A 21103-nucleotide genomic window follows, 5' to 3' on the forward strand; every position below is an offset into this window, starting at 1 on the left:
TCATTTAAAAATAAAATGACAAGATTATAAGAACAGTAATACATATGAAAATTAGATTATTTCCCTTTCTTCTATCATTTAAAAATATTTTTAAGCACTTAACTATTACTTTTAAAATTTATTAATTTATTTTTTTAAAAAAATTAACCCCATATTTAAACTTTCAGGATGTTTAAATTTTATTTAAGTCAATAAAAATTTAAAAATATAGATTGTTTGGAAAATATAGCAGTTACATATATAAAGCATTCTATTTACATTGTGAATCAACTAGAAATATAATGACCCACACAAAACAGAACAGGATTCAGAACTTACTACAAAGCCTGTTTCTTAAGATTTGGAAGAAAATGGAAACACCTATGTCTTCTGAAATTCTCTCCATGACTCCTTCTGCATAGCTACTTTAGTGGAGAACTTGTTAGTCCCTTGTTAGAAAGGCAAATCTGAGCGTTATTAAGAACTTTAAAGGGTCTGAGATTTACTCTACTTGCAAGTTGTGGTGTTAGCAGCTTGCCAGGGTTTCCTGGATGGTGGCAGAGGACCTGAGACTCTTGGGTCAGAAACAATGTATGTTATTATTCTCAGCAAAGCAAGCAACAGGAGCTTCATATTTGGGCCAGTTCACCTTGCCCTCATAGGGATGATAGAGCACGACCCAAGTAATTGCTGTGCATAACATCAGAGCTTGGAACCCCTGGCTTAGAAAAACTAAATCTGTTATATGCCATGACAAACCTGTTCAACCTTGTTCAGAAGGGAGGGATTATCTTTATTACACTGGGCAGTAAGTAAACCTGCCCCCTCCTCTGCAGGGAAACACATCTCCGTTGTCCAAGATTGTTTGTTATTCAAATATCTTTGAAAAAAAAGCCTGGGGAAAAAAAAAGATAGTGCTTCTGCTTGCAAAACATGCAGAAATTCAAGAGATCCATGGAGAATTATCTCCCAGGAAGCATTTTCATTAATGTTTCATATTATGATGCAAATTTGACATTTCTGGTTCTAATGTAAGAATTAGTTACTATAGATTTCCTCTGGCAATATAAATCTAGTGGCTTATCTCTTGACTGGGAATAGGAAAACAGTGGTTAGGACCATTATACTTAATATTTTATTATCAAGGGAAACAAGATGATCTGGATATGTTTATATTGTCACCCTACTACAGAATTAGTATTAGTGCTCTAGCACATAGTAGATGCTCAAAAAATTATTAGGTAAATGTATTCTAAGATATAAGACAATTTGGCTTACCTCAAAAGTTATGACCTTTAATGGTTTCAATAGAATGCCAATAAATGATATCTGATATTAATCAGAGTTTGATACAATTTGTGGATGGTGTACAAAGAATACATGGTAAGGGAGGAAATGATGGCAACAAAAGTAATAGTATATAATAACTTCATTTGATATTTTTACCTTCTTGTCAGGGGTTCAAGAGATTCATAAGCATCAAATTATTTCATTTTATTTAATTAATTAAGAGACAGAATCTCATTCTGTCACCCAAGCTGGAGTATAGTGGTACAATCATAGCTCACGGCAGCCTCACACTTCTGGGTTTAAGCAGTCCTCTCAAGTAGCTGAGACTAGAGGCACATACCACCATGCCTGGCTAATTTTTAAATTTTTCTTTTTGTAGAGACAGGGTTTTGTGCTATGTTGCCCAGTCTGGTCTAGAGCTCCTGGCCTTGAGTGATCCTCCTGCCTCAGCCTCCCAAAGTGCTAGGATTACAGGCATGAACCACCATGCTCTGCTCATTTTATCTTTATCTTGAAAAACGTGGATGTGATTAAACACACATTAGAGAAGTAGCTATTATGATATCATGTAGAGTTTTACTTAGATGAGTAAAAAACAATCACAGTATTTGGCTAAAATGAGAATTAATCTAAACTCAAGGTTTTATTGTGGCAAATAACTATAGTGATTATTATAAACAAATATGGTAATACAGTTTTAATGTTTTTACCATCTTTCTGTGAGAATAAAATCATTCATATTTTATAAAAGGAGGGTAAACAAACTGGTAACATAATTGGGTCCTTTAAAAGTTTTTTTCTTAAAATTTAATATTTGAGACATATAACAATATATTAATATAAATTATAATACAGTATAAGGAATCCTCACACAAAGCCCTAAAATATCCCCAATAACTTTTATGTATTGCTTTTCCTACCCCATCCCATTCTTCCGTCTCTTTACATAACCTAACCACTACCTTGAATTTTGCATATTCTTACTACCAAGCAAGGGTTAATGAAGTCTTTGCAAGTTTTCATTTATCAGGTTCTTCCACTCAAGAGTAATTTCTCTCTATTCATTTATTTGTTTATAAAATTATACTAAAGATAAAGTATTCAAAGGTGAGGTAGACACATCCCTGTTCCTAGGGGGAGCTCAGTTTGTCAGGTCTTTACGATGGTTTGGGGTATGCTGTCAAAGTGTCGAAATTAGACAAGAATTTGCGAGTTGCTATAGCATCGGTGATTTGTTAGCATTATCTCATTCCACTCGAGCACATGTGTTTTTCTAAAGACTCTGTGGTGATCTTGGAGAAAGTCAGAGATGAAATAACAGATTGTCTTCACATGCTTCAGTCCTGCTCTGAATTTTATTGGCACTTACATCTTCCACTGTTTATTTCATTAAGTGAAATCTGTTTCTCCTGCGTCCTGTGCAGAACGTGAAGGATGATGGACAGCACGTGTGGCGACTCAAGCACTTTAACAAACCTGCCTACTGCAACCTGTGCCTGAACATGCTGATTGGCGTGGGGAAGCAGGGCCTTTGCTGTTCCTGTGAGTACGTTGGCTCTGCCTGGACGTCATCACCTTGAGTGAGGAAGGGCTGATTTCATGCAATAGTCCTATTTGTAGATGCAGACCTTACAAGTGATCCAGACTGTCCCTGTACCTATGATTTAGGTTTTCCTGTAGTGTGATTTTTTTTTTTTTTTTTTTTTTTGAGATAGAGTCTCACTCTGTAACCGGGGCTAGAGTGCCGTGGCATCAGCCCAGCTCACAGCAACCTCAAACTCCTGGCTCAAGCAATCCTTCTGCCTCAGCCTCTCGAGTAGCTGGGACTACAGGCATGCACCACCATGCCCGGCTAATTTTTTCTATATATATTTAGTTATTCAGCTAATTTCTTTCTATTTTTTTAGTAGAGACCGGGTTTTGCTCTTAACTATCTGCCCGCCTTGGCCTCCCAGAGTGCTAGGATGTAGTGTGATTTTGAATGCTAAGATTACTCTAGTTTTATGTTTCTTCAGTTCTGGGACACTCTCCCCTTGGAAAAGAATGAAGAACATTTTCCAATACTTTAGCCATTTTTTTCCCACTGTAGTTTAATGTATTCATGATTCCCATTTCTTCTGGGATTATCTTGAAGATTTCTACTAACTTCTCATATTTATATCTTACTCATGTTTGTCTTTTTCCCCCCTAAGTTAGCTACTTTATTCACATCGACTTCTTATAATGAGTCAATTCCTTCAGGTCTTTAAAAAAATGCACATTAATTGATTAGAAATAGATTTCTTTTCAAATTAAGAAATCACAAGGAATACAAACTAATTTTATACCTCAAGCATATTATTTTGAATACTGTCATAAAGAAAATCTTCATATGTGGTTAATAGATATTGGAATTCAAAGCATTGATGATTCATAAGTTGTGGTTATATTTTAAATTTCAGCTAAATCATCTTTGCAGTTTTCATTTTATTCTATTAATTCCGTACTGCCAATTAGAATTCTTTAATGGTGTATACTACAGTTAATTTATTAAATCACCTAAGTATTTTTAAATCTACAGCATATCTGCCTAAGAAAATTTTACATTCCCTGCTGTTCCTGTTAAATAGATATTAGACCCTCTTTACTTAAGTTTGAGGTTCTCCATTAATTCATCAATTTCTCTCTCCATTTCCTTTTTTACTATGTATGGAGTTACTAAAGCTGTCGAGTTCTTTAGACTCATACCATTTTTTGTGCATTTAATTTAATCTAATTGCTTGCCTGGCTCCATACAATAGGTGGTTTTCAGATTTTTTTTTTTTTTTTTTTTTTAGCTAGTATCTTCTTTTGTAGTATATTTGAGAATTTACTTTTTCTTCGATTTATTATTAGACATTAAATATCACGTTTTAGTACTACATATGTATATGACTTTTTAAGTCTTTAAGGATTTTAGTAAAGCTACATAAAATTTACACATAGCACATTAAAGGACAGTTTCTGAGAGCCATGTTTGAAAAGTTAGTTATACTAGAACATTATCCATGTACATAGGAAGTGATTTGTTTTTAAAGTTCTATTATTTTTAAGTAAAGGAATTTTTTGTGATGGACTCTATAAGTAAGAGCATACGAAACAAAATAACTCTCAAATAAGGTGAACAATGCTATATGAAGAGTGAGATTTTTGGTCATAAATTTCTACTGATTAGTGTGGTAAATACAACACTCAACATTATTGTTAATATGGAATAGAAGAGAAAGTATGGTTTCTCCTTCAGTTTTGCCAAAGAAAATCACATATGTGAATATTTTGGAAGAGTTTTACTATATAAATATTGTGTGGATTTAATGTTTTTCATTCTAATTTTAGGCAGTGGTTTTTGTTTTTGTTTTTATTGAGAGGTCTACATGTTTTTTTATTTAAATTTTGTTCTACATATTTATGCATTAGAACTCTTAATTTGGCAACAGCATTTTACTAAAATAACATCTGTATATGAACCTAATTGTATTCAGTATCAAACCATAAAAAATGTGAAGATGCCAAAAAACTATATGTATGTACACATATATATTTGCTTGTGTGTGTGTGTGTGTGTGTGTGTATAAATACATGTCTGCATATAAACATTAATTTTTGCATTTATATGCCCTATGCTGTCTAGCAAAAGTTGCTCCTTTTGGACAAACAATGCCACGATGGCAAGTGAGGGATGAACTTTTACTGAAGGCCTGGCATGTATGATGAAATCTATTCTGTGGAAAAAGACTAATCAGCCATTTAAGGTTTAGATAAATCAATAGACAAAATAGCATAAACTCATGGGCTTTTATTCCCATGCCTGCCAGCTGCTCTCATGCCTATACTTTGTAAAATATAGATCTCTTCCTTCTAGCAAATGACACCAAGCCATTTGGCAGTCATCAATTTGTCTTTAATATTTTTGTCATCTGGGAATATTGTGAAAAATTTGAGTGAGGACTGATTTAATTAAGCATTTCCTGCTATGCCATGATAGAGGAGTCTTGGTTTTTTACATGCATAATATTTCCTGTACTAATTGGCCTTTTGTATTCTATGGTAGAAACAGTCGACTTGGGCTTTTCCTTGATGTGGCTGATTGGATTGATTAGGGAGCAGTGGATATGAAATAAGGTTCTGTTAATGTCATTCTTTCCCTATAAAATTGCAATCAGGACCAGGATTAGCTCTGAATTTGTGTACCTGTTTCCTTTCAGTCTGCAAGTACACAGTCCATGAACGCTGCGTGGCTAGAGCACCTCCCTCTTGCATCAAGACCTATGTGAAGTCCAAAAAAAACACTGATGTAAGTTTGTGGCCATGCTTGCTTTCTGAAGGTGATGAGCTTCAATGCCTCCTCTTATCACAACGATGTTATTCTATTCTAGGTCATGCATCACTACTGGGTTGAAGGCAACTGCCCAACCAAGTGTGATAAGTGCCACAAAACGGTTAAATGTTACCAGGGCCTGACAGGACTGCATTGTGTTTGGTGTCAGATCACAGTGAGTAATATTGGAAAACAAATCCCAGCATTCACTCACATTGAAGACTGTGAATCCCGTACTTTCCGAGAGTCCCACCTTGGAAAGGCTTCCTGAACTTTACAATATGAATAAAACCTTAGAAGCTTCTTATTTCATCTGGCTTGCAAAGGGATAGGACCAGAATCAGATTTGTTTCCATACAATGCAGAATTTTAGAGCTGGTGTCAGTCTTAGAGCTGATACAATCATATGGTTTTCAAACTGTTTTCCATGGAGCTCTAGAGGTTCCCAGGAAGGATAATCAAAAGTCACAGCTAGGAGCAGGCAATGAGAGCTGGGTGTTGATTGAGGACAGCTCAGCTATCCCTCTGTCCAACCCTATTTTGTAAGAGTTTTCTGTTTTACATATTATAAATTTATTTTAATCACAGGATCCATGGGCTTTAAAAGGATAGAAAAATGAACAATGTGGTGCAATGATTTAATTATATAGTGAAGACACTAAGCCCAAAAATGTTAAGCAAATTGTCCTTGACCACATGGCCAAGTAGAAATGGAAATAGGCCATATTTCAGGTCATGATGCTCCTAAAAATTCATTTGACCCTCTTTCCAACATGTTGTTGCCATTTTCCTTCAGTTAAATCTTAAATTAGAGGACAAGAGATACTGATGTAAATGCTAGTCATTAATGGTGTTCACAATTAAGAAAGAAGAGATAAATTGGTCTTTCCTGGGAAACTTTAGGACTTCTCCTGATTTGGATGATTGTCAAAGCTGGCTTCGAATAACTTTTGGAATAAACGCAGTTGTTAGATGGTACCTTTACTGTTATATGTTTAATTTCTGGAAATTAATTAGAATCATGCATTTCAAGAATAGCTATTTTTGATCATGTAGTACAAAAACATTTATGGAAACTGGAGTTTTGTTTCTCCAGCATAGTGTTTTAGTACTCCTGTTACAGGAGTAATGTTTTTGCTTTTGTCAGAATAAAACAGTAGGAGACACTAAGTCAGTTAAGTAAATAAATTTCTCTAAAGTGCTCCCCCCAGTGCCTCACTCCCAATGCGCAGATTAAACAATTTTCTTAAACACTTACACACAAACACACACATACATAGAATAATGAGAAAAACAAACTGACTTACATTTCAAAAATACAATTAAGCCCTCTTTTTTTTTAAATGAACACATGTTCTTCAATCATTTTCAGCTATTACTCGGTTAAATTATATTTACATTTGAAATTTTCTCAATTATGAGAGATAGTTTTATTTTTTTAAATGTTTGGTTATTATAATAAAATGTCTAACAATGATTTAAATTACACACATGAATTACTCAAACATATTGAATTCTTAGTTTTAACAAGACCACAACTATTTTACTTTTTTATAAAATTCATGCATATTAAAAAAGTTAGATTTTTTGCCAAGCATTTACAAAAATAGGTAGTTTTTGTTTTAGATCTTGTAGCAGGCTGTCTCTCTTATTTTTTCCCATATAGTGCATCTTTCACCTAGTTATATCTTAACTTGGACATAAACTGAGATTTGAAAATATCAGAATACATTTCTTTATATTTCAAGTTATTTTTCTTTTCTTTTCTTTTTTTTTTTTTTTGAGACAGAGTCTCGCTCTGTTGCCCGGGCTAGAGTGAGTGCCGTGGCATCAGCCTAGCTCACAGCAACCTCAAACTCCTGGGCTTAAGCGATCCTACTGCCCCAGCCTCCCGAGTAGCTGGGATTACAGGCATGCACCACCATGCCTGGCTAATTTTTTCTATGTATATTTTTAGTTGGCCAGATAATTTCTTTCTATTTTTAATAGAGACAGGGTCTCACTCTTGCTCAGGCTGGTCTCGAACTCCTGATCTTGAGCGTGATCCACCCACCTCGGCCTCCCAGAGTGCTAGGATTATAGGCGTGAGCCACCGTGCCTGGCCCAAATTATTTTTCTATTCTTTATAAATCCCAAATGTAATGTCTTAGGTTTATTATTCATTTTTTTTTATTTCTTTAAAAAAATCAGTGTTTTTAAAGGTGTACTCAGCTTAAGCACACTAGGCTTCTAGAACTTTTAGAATTTTCTTTATTTGATTCCTCTCCTCTTTTCCCCATTTAATCTCATGAAATTCTGTCTTCTGTCCTGTCCATTGTGTGGGGATCACTGTCCTCAATGTTACCATTGCTATTGGTCTCTTATTGGTATTCAAGGTATCTTAAAATTTTTTATTTCCTTGTTTTATATTCCATATTTTGTTTTTCTCATTCTCTTCCTTTTGTTTTAATGATTCTTCTCATCTGTGACTTCATAATCTATACCTAACCCTACAACTCACAAGTTATACATTTATCTTTGGTCTTGATCCTGGTCCTAGCTTTACATGAAATGAGATACTTCCTTTTACAGGAAAGAGGGTATCACTTCTAAATAAACTGTACTTTTTAAAATCTAAAATTTTATGTCCCATATCAGTTCAGGCAACATAACCTTAAAATTTTATTCTTACACTAAATATCAATGAATACGTGAAGATGATTCTATTTGTCACTATGGCAAAGCATGACATAAAAAGCAAATGTCTTCATTCCCTGAGTTCAGAATTAAATCAATCGATCAATCCTTGAGTTCTATTCAGGAAACAATGCTACACAGGGAGCTATGAGGTGATTAAGACAGGGTCAGAGAAAGAAAAATCTTCCCTCTTCCTAAGCTTTCTCAAGTCCTGAGTCTTCTAGCCAACCACAGCCTTATTTGCTATAAACCATGAGCTCCCGGGGTCCCGTGGGTATTTAATTTATGAAACAAGATTTGCACGATTAAAAAAAACAGTTATTTATGTATTTGGAAAAATATACAGCCTTCTCAAAAGTAACTTCAGTCTCTATACACTTTTGGATGTTTGATTTTAAGTAACTGTAGGGACACATTTTCTTATTTATTGGTTTTGTGCCTAGGTTAAACAAGATATATTTACTACAGAACATTTATATATTTAGTATTATTTATAGATTTTTCTTGAGCTGAGCTGTTGTGCGAAAATTTTAGTATAAAGCTAATCTGCTCTTGACTGATGACTACCTACTATTGCTGCTTGCCTTTAGACAACTGAAACTTTCTTTTGCTCTTAGACTTTCCAGAAAGTACTATTAATGAAGCAAAGAGCTAGCAGAAGTTATAAGAGTAATGGGATATGGCACTGTATGCTGGGCTTTAGGAAGGCCTATCTGAATGGATTAGATGAGGACTAGCTTATAGAGAAAAACAGAGAGAATGAAGCTTGGCTTCATTTCAGGGTTTTTCCAAAAGCCATTACTTCCTTTTATATATGACTTTTGAAAGTGGCTTGAGTATTGTAAGTCAGACCAACTAGATTCTTAAGATCACCTCTGTCACTGGTTGTGCCATCTTGCACCATATGTGTAATTGGTTTGGGACAATTTCTTAATTTGTAATATGGAGTTAATGGTACCTAATTTATAGGATTGTATGAGAATGCAACAGGTAGAAAATCTGTGTAGATATGTTTAGGACAAGACCTCACACATAGTAAGTGCTCAGTAAATAAAACTTAGTAAGAATTAGGGTAAATTTTATATGGCTGCATAAAACTCACCCCTGGTGCCCAGAGGGCACTCCATAAACAGTGCTCATGTCATTTCTCTCTCACCTCTGGAAGGACCTATAGTTGCCTAGTCTAAGTCAGAACAGCACCTGCATGTACTAAAAGCATTGAGAATCACGTGGTCCTGAATCTTTACTAACTCCTAAGCCAAGTTGATTGATTTATTTTCACAAAGAGCAACTCCTACAACTTTTTCATTCTATCAGTCATGGTATCATCATGCTTTCAGTTATTGGGAATAAAGTTAGAAATCAATTTCTTTTACTCTTATCTTTTACCTTTATCTTATGTACACAACCCATCACTGAGTCTTGACATTTCCTACTTAAAATATCTTTCTTAGATATGAGTTTTTGTCTCCACATTCACAGCCCTAGTGCAAGCTCTTAGCACCTCTTGACTAGATTAGAGTCAGAATCTCTTGGCTCATCTCCCTAACAGAAGGTACTTTTCCTATAACGCAGGCTGCATACCACCTCCAGAAAGATCTTCTGAAAATACTAGTTTGTTATCATATGCCGTCTTTAGCAACCTATAATAGCTCTGTGATAATAAATGCAGCCCTCAACGCCCCCTTACCTCAACTTGGTTTTTAGTTCCTCAAAAATTCTACCCAAACCTAAGCACATGACTTTACGTGTTCCTCCCCTATACACACCCTCTGCTATAGCTGTGCATGTCTGTGGTTGTCCCTTGGGAAGGCCATGTTTCCTTCCTGCCCATTATTTTGTCTATCTCATTCCTTTGAACACACCCATCTTAAATGCTAACTCCATGTCAGGAACCAAGTTAAGTTCCTTATCTTCCTTGAAAATTTCTTTGACACTAATATATCCTTTTTATAAATACTCTGTGTACTTTTATTCCACACCCACTGGAAAGACTGAAATGCTCTCCAGTGGTTTTGGGTCTCATGCTAACATCTGCACTACGAGATTATAATCTACTCCAGCTGTAGGTCTATGGTCCACGGTTTTTCCTAATCACACAAACTTCTTGCCAGCATGCTGAGTTAGAGGAAGTCCTCAGTGAGATCATTCTAAGCACTGATATGCTATTCTTATTGTTAAATATTAAATTTCAAACATATGCCCTATTTAAATTTTGTTTTATCATATCATCCTATAATACTCAAATCTGCATAAGATATGCAAGTAAACTTAAAACAAATACTTAGAGACAAAAAATCCACCTTCACACCCATTTTTCAGTCAGTACTTGTGGCTTCTTCATGTTATACTAGTTTGCCATCTTATAGATATACTTAGGCTCTTAGAATGAAGTTTTATCTCCTTTTATAAATCTAAACACCTCAAAAATAAAAACAGGAAAAGCCTAGGGAAGAGTGGTGGAAAACTGCCTTCTAGGCAACCAGTTCTCTGCACTTTATATTCCAATCCTTTGAGCCAGGCAAACTATTTTCCTTGTTTTCTCTTCTCTAACGTTCTGCCATCCTTAAGATCTCACTGCTTATACCTGTTCATTTCTGCTAAGAATGTGTTTTCTTGCCCTTCTATTTGGAACTTGTTGTGAATTACTCCTGGTCACAGTAGCTATGCCTAGTCCGGCAGCACTCTCCAGGATGGGAAGTTGGTACATGTTATTTGGGCTTGACAGATAATGCCTATTTCATAGGTGTGCATTATTAACTTTTGGTTTGATATAGGGATACTCCTTTTATTAAAATATTAAACTCCTAACAGTAATGTTGAAAGGTTTCCAATGTCATTGAAAGGTTTATTACATTTTAGCAGATGCCAGCATTTAGGAATCACCCTGAAATTACAGAATATTAGGGCCAACGGAATGTATCAACCAACAAATATGTTCGTCCATATCAGGCCATTAAGTTTTTTTAGAAGAATAATTTATTTCTCTTTTTTTCCCCTATATTCTTATGAAAATTCATTTTCTATTTTTCCTCCTTTTGACTTCTTAGATTCTGCTGTTTTCTTTTCTGACCAGTACACCCACTCTTTTCTCAACTGTATCCCATAAATACATACTGGCACACACATAGACTCGTACACTTTCTTTTTCTTTTTAACTTGAGATAGCTTTTTCTAATAAACATAGATCTGGCTCTAAATTAGGTGCAACTGGAAGTTGTCATAAACTCTGAAATTATTTCCAAGTGTTTAATTCACTTCCAGGAAAAGCTGGTTCCTATTATATGACTTTCCTATGCATGAGGCTGAATTTCTTAACATGAATGAGAATTTTGGGACTTATAAAAAATGATCTGAAAATTTCTACATCTAATCTTTAAAAAATGGAAAGGTGACTGTGCACATTATTTTTGTTGTTATTAATTTAGAAAAACAAGTAACAATTTCTTTTCTTTGCTGCACTATTGGTTCTTTTACTCAAGAGTTAGGATTCATTAATTATCCAGTTAATTTCTATTCTTGATGAGGATCTTTGTATTTAGGATTTTGCTAATTTGGGGTCTGGATTATCTTGAAAAAAATGTCAGTCTTTTATTTACACTGAGAACTCAACTGTGTCTTTTTCTTATATTCTTATCCATGAAATGTCATGGTGACAGGTTAAAGGAACTTCTTATTGTTGATGTTTACTTTTTAAAATCTTTCATAAATACATTAGCTTTTATAAATTTATTTTATTAACTTTTGCTTTTTGTAAAGACTGTTTTCTTAGAGCAGTTCAAGGTTCACAGCAAAAATGATTATACACTTTTATGATTGGTATATGGTCCTAGGAACTATATGTATTTTCACATTGGCTTTCACATTTTATATTTTGTCCTCAAGTATGTCTCCGACCAATATGGTGCGTATATTAGACTTACTATACAGATTTGACTCCCTGCTTGTAAAATGATCAGTACTTCTAACATAATGTCCTCAGCTTTGATACTTCTGGCTACAAAAAATGTTATGGTGTTGATGGCCACCCAAATATATTTACCAGCTGCTGGATTCTAGTCCTAATAAAAGCATAAGGTGTTCCTGCATATTATTAGTTAGTATAGACTTCTTGGTTAGGAGAATTTTCTTACACTATGTATCCCCGTTTCGCAGGTGGTAATATGGTTACCGACCTTCTTATGAACACTACTGCTCCATGCTTACATTTCTAGAGGACTATCTTGCAACTGCCTAAATAAAACTCAGGGATACAGGCCACAGGGGCAATCAAACTGGGAAATCCCATCGGGCTAGGTTTAGCTCTGCAGAAGCCAGTATTTCATGGGACCAATTGCCAGTACCTATACTATGAAACTCTAAAACCCTGATATGAAGAGCTACCCCTCACACACACTCTGGTAAGCACATCAACTCATCAACCTGAGAGCTCAGTTCTTTCCTTTGGGCTCGGAAATTAGCCTAAATGCCCAAAAGCTATCATTGAATTCATTTTATTTTTGCCATCTTTTCTTACTTCTGGTAACCCTCAAGTAACTATATAGAGAGCTTAGTTGTCCCTTAACCATATCAGTTGCAAATTGTTGGATACACATGGCATGGAGACATGGAGGAGGCTGAGGCCCTCAGGTAGTACATCCATGGTCCGTGTTGGCATGAGACCCGGAGTGCCTTGTCCCCTTGACCTCCAACGTCACACGTGCAGTTTTATACTGTAATCAAGAGTAAAAGTTCAATAATTTCTTGCACTATACACCCATGGATGTTTATCTTAGTTCTTGCTATTTGTAGAAGGTTCTTAGAATCTGCATTCTCAGTTTTAAATTAGTTTTATAAGATCAAAGAGGAAAAGCTTTTTCTGTATGACATCCATGGGACAACAGAACCTTCAGATACATAATCTGTCTTTGGTTTTAGCGCAGTCTTCACAGTGCTTTATTGTTTTCTTAGGTCTACTGTAACAAAATGCTACAAAACAGGTGGCTTAAAACAACAGAAATTTATTCTCTCATAGCTCTGGAGGCTAGAAGTCCAAAATCCACAATATCAGCAGTGTCGTGCTCCCTCTGAAGACTTGAGAGAAGAACATTTCTCTGCCTCTTCCTAGTGTCTGGTAGTGGCCAAAAATCCTTGACACTTCTTGGCCTGCAGCATGAGATCTCCAGTCTCTACCTCTTTTATCACTTGGCCTTCTCTCCTCTGTGTCTGTGTCCAGATTTCCCTCTTCTTATAAGGATACCAGTCATTAGATTATAGCCCAACCTACTACAGTACAAATACATCTTACCTTGAATACATATACAAAGATCCTATTTCCAAATAAGTTCACATTCACAGTTGAGGGCAAAGTTAGAATTTTGATATATCATTTCACAAGACCAAATTCATTCTACAACACTTGGTAATCTATTACCTCTAAATCCAAACATTCAGGGTCATGATTTCTTCTTAGAAAACTGATTATTAAGTCCGATAAAATAATGGTACATTTTAAACCACTAATTAGTTTTATTTTGAGGAAACTGTGCATTTTAATTTGACCAGAGTGTCAGTTAATTTAGTTTTATTGCATATCCAATGGCTACTTTGTTTTTAACACCTCTTGCCTCTTGACAAAGACCAGTGATGTCTAATAAAAAAATCAAACCATTTTTTTTAATACAGAAGCTTTATATGCCACCGAGAAGCAGAGCTGCTAATTATGGGTGAATATGTAAAGGTAGTTTTATTTCATGTAATGCAACCTAAGGCACATTAATATTAGTGCAAGTAGCCTTAACTTCAAGGCAAGGAGTTAGCATGACAATAGTTTTAGATTCTAGGACCACAAAAATACCCTTCCAAAACAATTCTACCACCAACAGTAAATCAACCCTTATTAGAGTCCCATGCTTAGTTAACAATTAATTACTTACAAAGGTAAGTATGTTTTAGAAATTTATATAGCCAAGGCTTAAATGGGGTGGCTTTTAGTTCAGAACTGAAAAATGATGTGGCTTTTTTTTTTTTTTCTGTTTTTAACAAGACATGTTATCTTATTAAAATGTATAATTTTTGTGAAGTATAAATAGTTCATATCAAATTGATATGTACTGGAGGAGGAAGAAATCCCTAGATACTTTCAAGCAAATACTATTTTATCAAATCTGTATGATTCCAATAAAAACTACCACCTCAATTTAAAAACATCACTATTTAATACACTATGATATAAAACCTTAATTTAAACTTGTGACCAAGGTTGGTAAAAATATCAGTTTGAGTTTATACATGTTGAAAAATAAATAGCACATTATATGATTATACACTAACTTAATGTTGAGCTGAAAAATACAATATAAAGACAAATTTCTATAATCATAATCATCTTCTTTTATTTATATCCTGCTCCTACTGAGATGAATCTCTGGTTACATTTACATATTGAATTACAAAGTTAAAACTAATGATGGGATCAATTATGCCCCATACTGAGCTGTGCACTTTGGAATGACTTTGAGAAAACAGGAGGGTCAAAAAAAAAAAAAAAGCATACACAGTGCACAGTGGTTTCAAGATTATGCTAACAGATAAGCAAAAGGAAGGACGTAATGGGCAATAATTTGTGTTTGTCAAAGAAATTAGGCTTCTTTGGTACAAAACCTGAAGTACATTCTTAATATAAACATTTCTGAAAATTAGAAAATATATAGGCTGGGTCACAGAAGTTGCTAAATAGTTTATTTAAGGTACATATATAAAAGCAAATGTAATGTGAATCCCTTTATGATTCTTTTTATTTGTTCATATACTTATTTTAATGTACTTCTAATGCATTTGCTGTATTTCAGTTGAAATATTAATATAATTTGCCCACGTTTGCTGTTGTTGTGTAGTATTTGATATTATCCCTCCTTCTCCTTTTCTAGTTGCATAATAAATGTGCTTCTCATCTAAAACCTGAATGTGACTGTGGACCTTTGAAGGACCATATTTTACCACCCACAACAATCTGTCCAGTGGTACTGGTGAGTTTTCCCTTATCATTCTGCTAACTCAGGGTGGCTGTGACTAATCGGTACAGTATACTGCGAAATGCTTCCAGAACTAATTTTGCATTAATCAAGGCAGAACTATATAGATCTAAAATACATGATTACTTCAGAGCAGAACACCTTTGCCCACTATATTTCTTTCTCCTACATGTCACAATACACGTTTTAGAAAGGTATGCTTGAACTGAAGCTGACTCAGGTTTTATCACTTAGTCATGCTGTACTTACCAGAAATTGTATAGGCAGAACACTTCTACATTTTACATATTTTATAGATCTAGCTTCCCAGAATAATGAAGTTATTCTTATGAGCAATTTTGCTGGAGATGCACATTATATATCTGCAATGTTGAGGGCTCTCATCTGGGTCAGAGGCTACCTAAAATGATGACACATACCTTGAAGAAAGCTATGCACTGCCATTAGCTGTTTTTTTTTTTTTTTTTTTTTATTGAGCAATAAATTTAACTACCTGCAAAATAATTACTTAATTCAATAAATATAGAAGTGAAAAATTCATGAGTGAAGAAACTCTAAAAAGAACAAACCTTGATAGAAAGAAAATCAGGTATTCAAAGATAATATTCATATTCTTGTTCAAAATCTAAATTGTTTCTAAAGTAAAACAGTTATTTTACAAAACAAACTATTTTTACATCCTTAATACACTTCTCATTTTTAAAAACAACATGGAAATGAAATGGCTGGAACTTCAGTTTGATATAATAAAAATATAACAACTAAGAAATGTTAGACAAATACTTTTCTAAAGGTCAACCTAGAAATTAATCATATTACTCAATTTGCACCCACTTATGATTCATTTTGTAATTATCTGTAAAATACAGGTTGTATTTTAAATGCCTTTATTTAACAAATTTATTAAAAACTCTTCATTTTCTCAAACTACAAAAATATAGGAAAAGAAAATACCTCCATACTGCTGAGGATAGCAATAACTAATTCTAAATTTCCTTTCTTCATGTAAGATTTATTAGATACCCTATAGGAGATAAGATTAAAAATAATGAAAGCCATATAAAAATACATTACATTTAAGGTTAATTTAGTGTCATTTTTATTCTTTTAAGTGTTGTCTTGAAGAGAAAGGACCTCTAGAATTTTTACGTTATTTTTATTCTTGATTAAAAATATAGTAATTTTACTGGTTTAGACACATCCTTGATCTCAAATTTAAACTCTAAGAAGAAATACATTATTTCATCCTACTCTCCAATGTCTGTGGAAGAACCTACTCAATTCAGTGAGCCTGGGAACTGCTTCCTTGACCCACTTACATCAACTTCTGGTCACATAAAGTCAAACATGAGGTGATTCTTTTTATTATTCTATTGCTTCTTTCTTTGAGAGAATCAAAGGTAGAGAACATGTGTTATGTGAACTTTGTTGTCATCTAACAATATTGCAAATTCTTTCATTGCTAATTTTAGACACTTTGATTCTGAAGATTTATTTCAATCATTAAATATCCATTTCAATCATTAAATATCCATACAGTCTTACTGATGATATGCATCTCAACATTTGCTACTTTACCATTTTTGTGGTACTATTTACTCTGAAGTATTTGACAACAATACTTTTTATGCTTCACAAATGTCAACCTTTTTGACTTCCACTATACCAAACTCTCTTGTTCCTTTTTGTGTTTCTCTGGATACTCCCCTTCACTTTCTTTCTTGGGTTCACAGTGTCAACCCACCCATGTTGGTGCATCCCTGTGTTTGACCCTTCCATATTATAGCTTTCCACTCTTAATATTCTTCCCAGTGGGATCTTGCTTATTCGGTTGATATCATTATCATGTTAATTTATATTCAGCTTATCATCTTCTTCTGAATCCTAAACCTATGGAACTGCCACCTGGAGATCCCATATTGTTTTACATGCAACATGCCTGATATATTATTATTATTAATTAATGTAATAATGATAGCTCTTATTTATTGAGCAAATATACTATACCAGACAGTATGCTATAAATATTAATTTATTCAATAAATATTTACTGAGTGCCTAATATGTGCCAAAAAGTATTATAGGTGGAAAGAAACAGTAAAAAGCAAAACCAAATCTTTGCCTTTATACAGTTACATTCTAGAGGGCGTAAAGTATCCATCAAATAAGTAATACAAATGAGTAAATTATTTAGTACCCGGTTGTATTAAAACACATAGAAACAGAGAGTAGAATGTTGGTTACTAAGGGCAGGGGGAGAGAGGAACGGGAGATGTTGGTTAAAGATACAAAGTTACAGCTATATGAGGTGAATAAGTCTAGAGATCTAATGTACAGCATGACTATAGTTCATATTATCGTATTGTATACTGGAAATTTGCCAAAATACCAGAATTCAGATGTTCTTAGCTCAAAAAAGATAGCTATATCTGGAGATGGGTATATTGATTTGCTCGACTGTAGTAATCATTTCACTATATATGTTGTCAAAGACAAAATCACAACGAATGTATTGATGTAATCAGCTTTTGTTCATAATTCATGAACGGGCAGCCTCCATTCTGCAGAATAGAGTGAGAGCTCCCACTGGACAGTGGCCAAACAGTGGGTTTTGTAAGGTGGGAACAAGAAAACAGAACAATACAAAGAAAAAGCTGATTGGTTAACATCAGGTTCCTTCAGATTACCTTTCTGGTGCGGGATAAAGCAGAGGAGACATCCTTATTATGCTAACTCAGGTAGATTGGTATCTCTTGTTTTCAGGAAAAAAAAAAAAAATACTGGTCTGTTTTGGGATCTGTCTGTATCCCTAAAATTTCACCTTGATTATGTGACACTTAGTATAAGTGACTTCATTTTGGTTATTTTGGTTTGCTTGTGTCTGTTTGTTGGGGGTTAGTGTAGGAGCTCAGTCCAAAACAATGGCTTCTCATAATTTTGTTTAACTATATCAAAATATTATCTTGAATTCCTTAAATATATACAATAGAGAACTACTGGTTGTATTGTCAATGTAAAGGACAATATTAATGCAGGGAAAGAGAAGAAATGCTGGGGCTGCCATTATAAAAGAGGCAGTCAAGATAGAGTTCATTGAAGAGGTAGTTGAGTAAACAGTTGAATGATCTGAGAGTCACCCGTGTGGCTGTCTGGGGACAGAACTTCAGAGACAGAGGAGTCAGCAAGAACGCAGATTTTGAGGCAGTAGACACCTGACATATCTGAAGGGCAGAGAGGAGATTAGTGGCTGGCCCTGAGTGAATAGGAGGAAAAAATAGTAGAAGAGAATGTCAAAGATGTAATAAAATTTTAATATTGTGTAGAGCAATTTAGCTCACTATAAGAACTTTCAACTTTTTCTCTGAATGAAGTAGGATGCCATTAGACGGCTGTGGTCCCCAACCCCCCGGTCCGTGGCTTGTAAGGAAACCAGAGTCGCACATGACAGCCTGAGCTCCGCCTCCACCTTCAATCATGGAAAAATTGTCTTCCATGAAACTGGTCCCTGTTGCCAAAAAGGTTGCAGAGGATTTTGACCAGAAGAGAGAATGATCTGATTACATTTTAAAAGGAACAATCTGTGCTGTGTTGAGGGGGCAACAGTGGAAAAAAGATACAACACTTCTATTTTCTCAGAGAAATAGGAAGCTGAGTCATTAGCTGGAGTGGGGATGATGGAAGATGTGCAAGTTTGAGGATTGGGAAGAAGTTTTGCAGGAGTCACCTAGGAAAGTGGCGGGCTAAATGGGTCACAAGAAACGTAGTATGATTGGCAAGGAATAAAAAACAGCTATCTCTAGTTAATAACACATTTCATACAAGGCCAGTAAGCTTGGATAAATGTTTTTCTCTAGTCACATTCAGTTATATTTCTCCAGTTACTTTCCAGCTCCAGGAGTGGGATAGGCATAGCCCACTCGAGATGGTGTTTTTGCCAAGTAAGATGTACAGAAAGAGCAGCCAGGGAGTTTAGGATATATGCAAAGCACTGATTATAAGGATCAACCATGGAATTAAGCTGGAAAATGGAGGAAGTAAAGACATGAAGAGTGAGGTACAGTAATAGATGTTAGGAGTGATACACTGTGGCTTACAGTGCAGCCAAAGATTGTTGGAATCAAGGTTAGTGGAGTGACTGGTGTCAGACTGAGAGAGTGGGTGAGGTAAGGATTAAGATTTTTAAAGGGGTTGCAGTTAATGATGAATTCGTTTAGTACTCACAATGACCCCATAAGATAAATATTATAATTGCCCCCAATTTACATATGAGGAAACTAACAAAGAGGTTAAGTGAGTTCCTCAGTGTCACACGAGTAGTATGTAGCAATGCTGAATTAGAACCCGAGTGATATCACTCCAGAGCCGAACACTGAGATCCTCATTGCCACCTTTTCTCCAAATCCAAATAGAAGCCTTTAATCTGTCCCATCTCAGTGACCAGAACCTTTGTACTTCAACTTTTCCAAGCCTAAAACCTAAGAATCATTTTTGATTTCTCATCTTAAATATCCAATTAATCATTAGGAATACTATTCTCATGTTCTTAATCCTATCTCTTTACTTCAGCCTGTAACTGTCTCCTATGCCACCCTCACAAACTTTTCCTAGGACTGTCTCAGTAGCATCCTTGCTAAACTGCCTCCTTTCCCTTTATCCCCAACCTGCTTCCTGGGTCCACTTCCAAAAATGCAAATATAATATGTCTCTCATGCATAAAATATTTTTGGTGATTCCCTATTTGAATTCCAAACTCTCCAGTATAGTAAACAAGGCTCTTTAACTTGATCAATCACTCATATGCAACCTTACATAGCAGAAATCAAGGGTAATTGAACTGCTTGTCATTCTCCCATCCAAGTACTAACCAGGCCCGATCCTGCTTAGCTTTGAAGATCGGAGCATTCAGGGTGGTATGGCCGTAGACTGCTTGTCATTCTCTACGTACAACTGTTCTCTGAAGCCTTTAGGGGTCTTGTATACATTAATAAGTCAGCCTAAATCACTTCACTTTAAAATTTTCTGCAACTTACTAAGAGTTAAAGGTTACTTTATTATCACGGAATAAATACATTGACTAATATATCCATTAACTATTTAAATATCGATACTTAAAACGAATGAATAAAGTTGTTCTGCCTACTTAATCTTACTTGCTTAATCTGCTCCAGCTGATGGGCTCTGAGCCTTCTTGTTCTGTGAACTCTTATTAACTTCCGAGGAATAATTTCACTGCATGGCCTGTAGCCCTTGGTTTAAAGAAAATCATTATATCGCAAATAATGTAGTCTTATTTTTTTTTTTTTTTTTTATTCCTCAATACTAGTTTCCTTCTTAAGACATTATATACCCCAGTGACTTGTACTAATTTTCTCTAAGGAGAGCAGATGAGGTTCCAACTCAGTTATTACAAAATGGCCATTGATATTATCTCTATCACATTCTAGAAAATATAAAAGACAGAACTTAAGATATGTAGTTTTTTCCCCCTTTGCCATTCACTCTGTGGTTAGAGATTAGTTACTGAATAAACTATATAAATACAATATGTATCCCTAATTTCTGGTTGAAGCTCATGTAACCTTGCATCTTAATGACATACCACAAGTTCAAGATCCATATCAATAGTCTCATGGTATTTTAGAACATATTTTCTGGTGTCATTAAAAGAAAAATTGTATCAGCCTTCTCATTCCTCCCCAACACTTATTAACTCTAGGTTAATGATTCAGTAGATATATGCTCACCTGTTATGGAGATCAGCAAGGTAAGCATCTTCTTTGCATGGATGGTGTGCTTTTTTATAAGCATG

General features: G+C 34.8%; 1 protein-coding gene across 7 annotated transcripts in view; it reads left to right on the plus strand.

Moving 5' to 3' along the window:
- The window catches only part of DGKB (diacylglycerol kinase beta), a 569068-nt gene that overhangs the window by 122532 nt on the left and 425433 nt on the right, over positions 1 to 21103 (plus strand). For all 7 annotated transcript variants that reach the window (XM_069461465.1, XM_069461460.1, XM_069461461.1 and 4 more), the window contains 4 exons: positions 2694 to 2811; positions 5493 to 5581; positions 5664 to 5780; positions 15190 to 15288. In XM_069461465.1, the coding sequence (XP_069317566.1) occupies positions 2694 to 2811; positions 5493 to 5581; positions 5664 to 5780; positions 15190 to 15288 (423 nt within the window). The remainder of the gene's footprint in view (positions 1 to 2693; positions 2812 to 5492; positions 5582 to 5663; positions 5781 to 15189; positions 15289 to 21103) is intronic.

The sequence above is a fragment of the Eulemur rufifrons genome, chromosome 29, assembly GCF_041146395.1.
Source record: "Eulemur rufifrons isolate Redbay chromosome 29, OSU_ERuf_1, whole genome shotgun sequence".
NCBI lineage: Eukaryota > Metazoa > Chordata > Mammalia > Primates > Lemuridae > Eulemur > Eulemur rufifrons.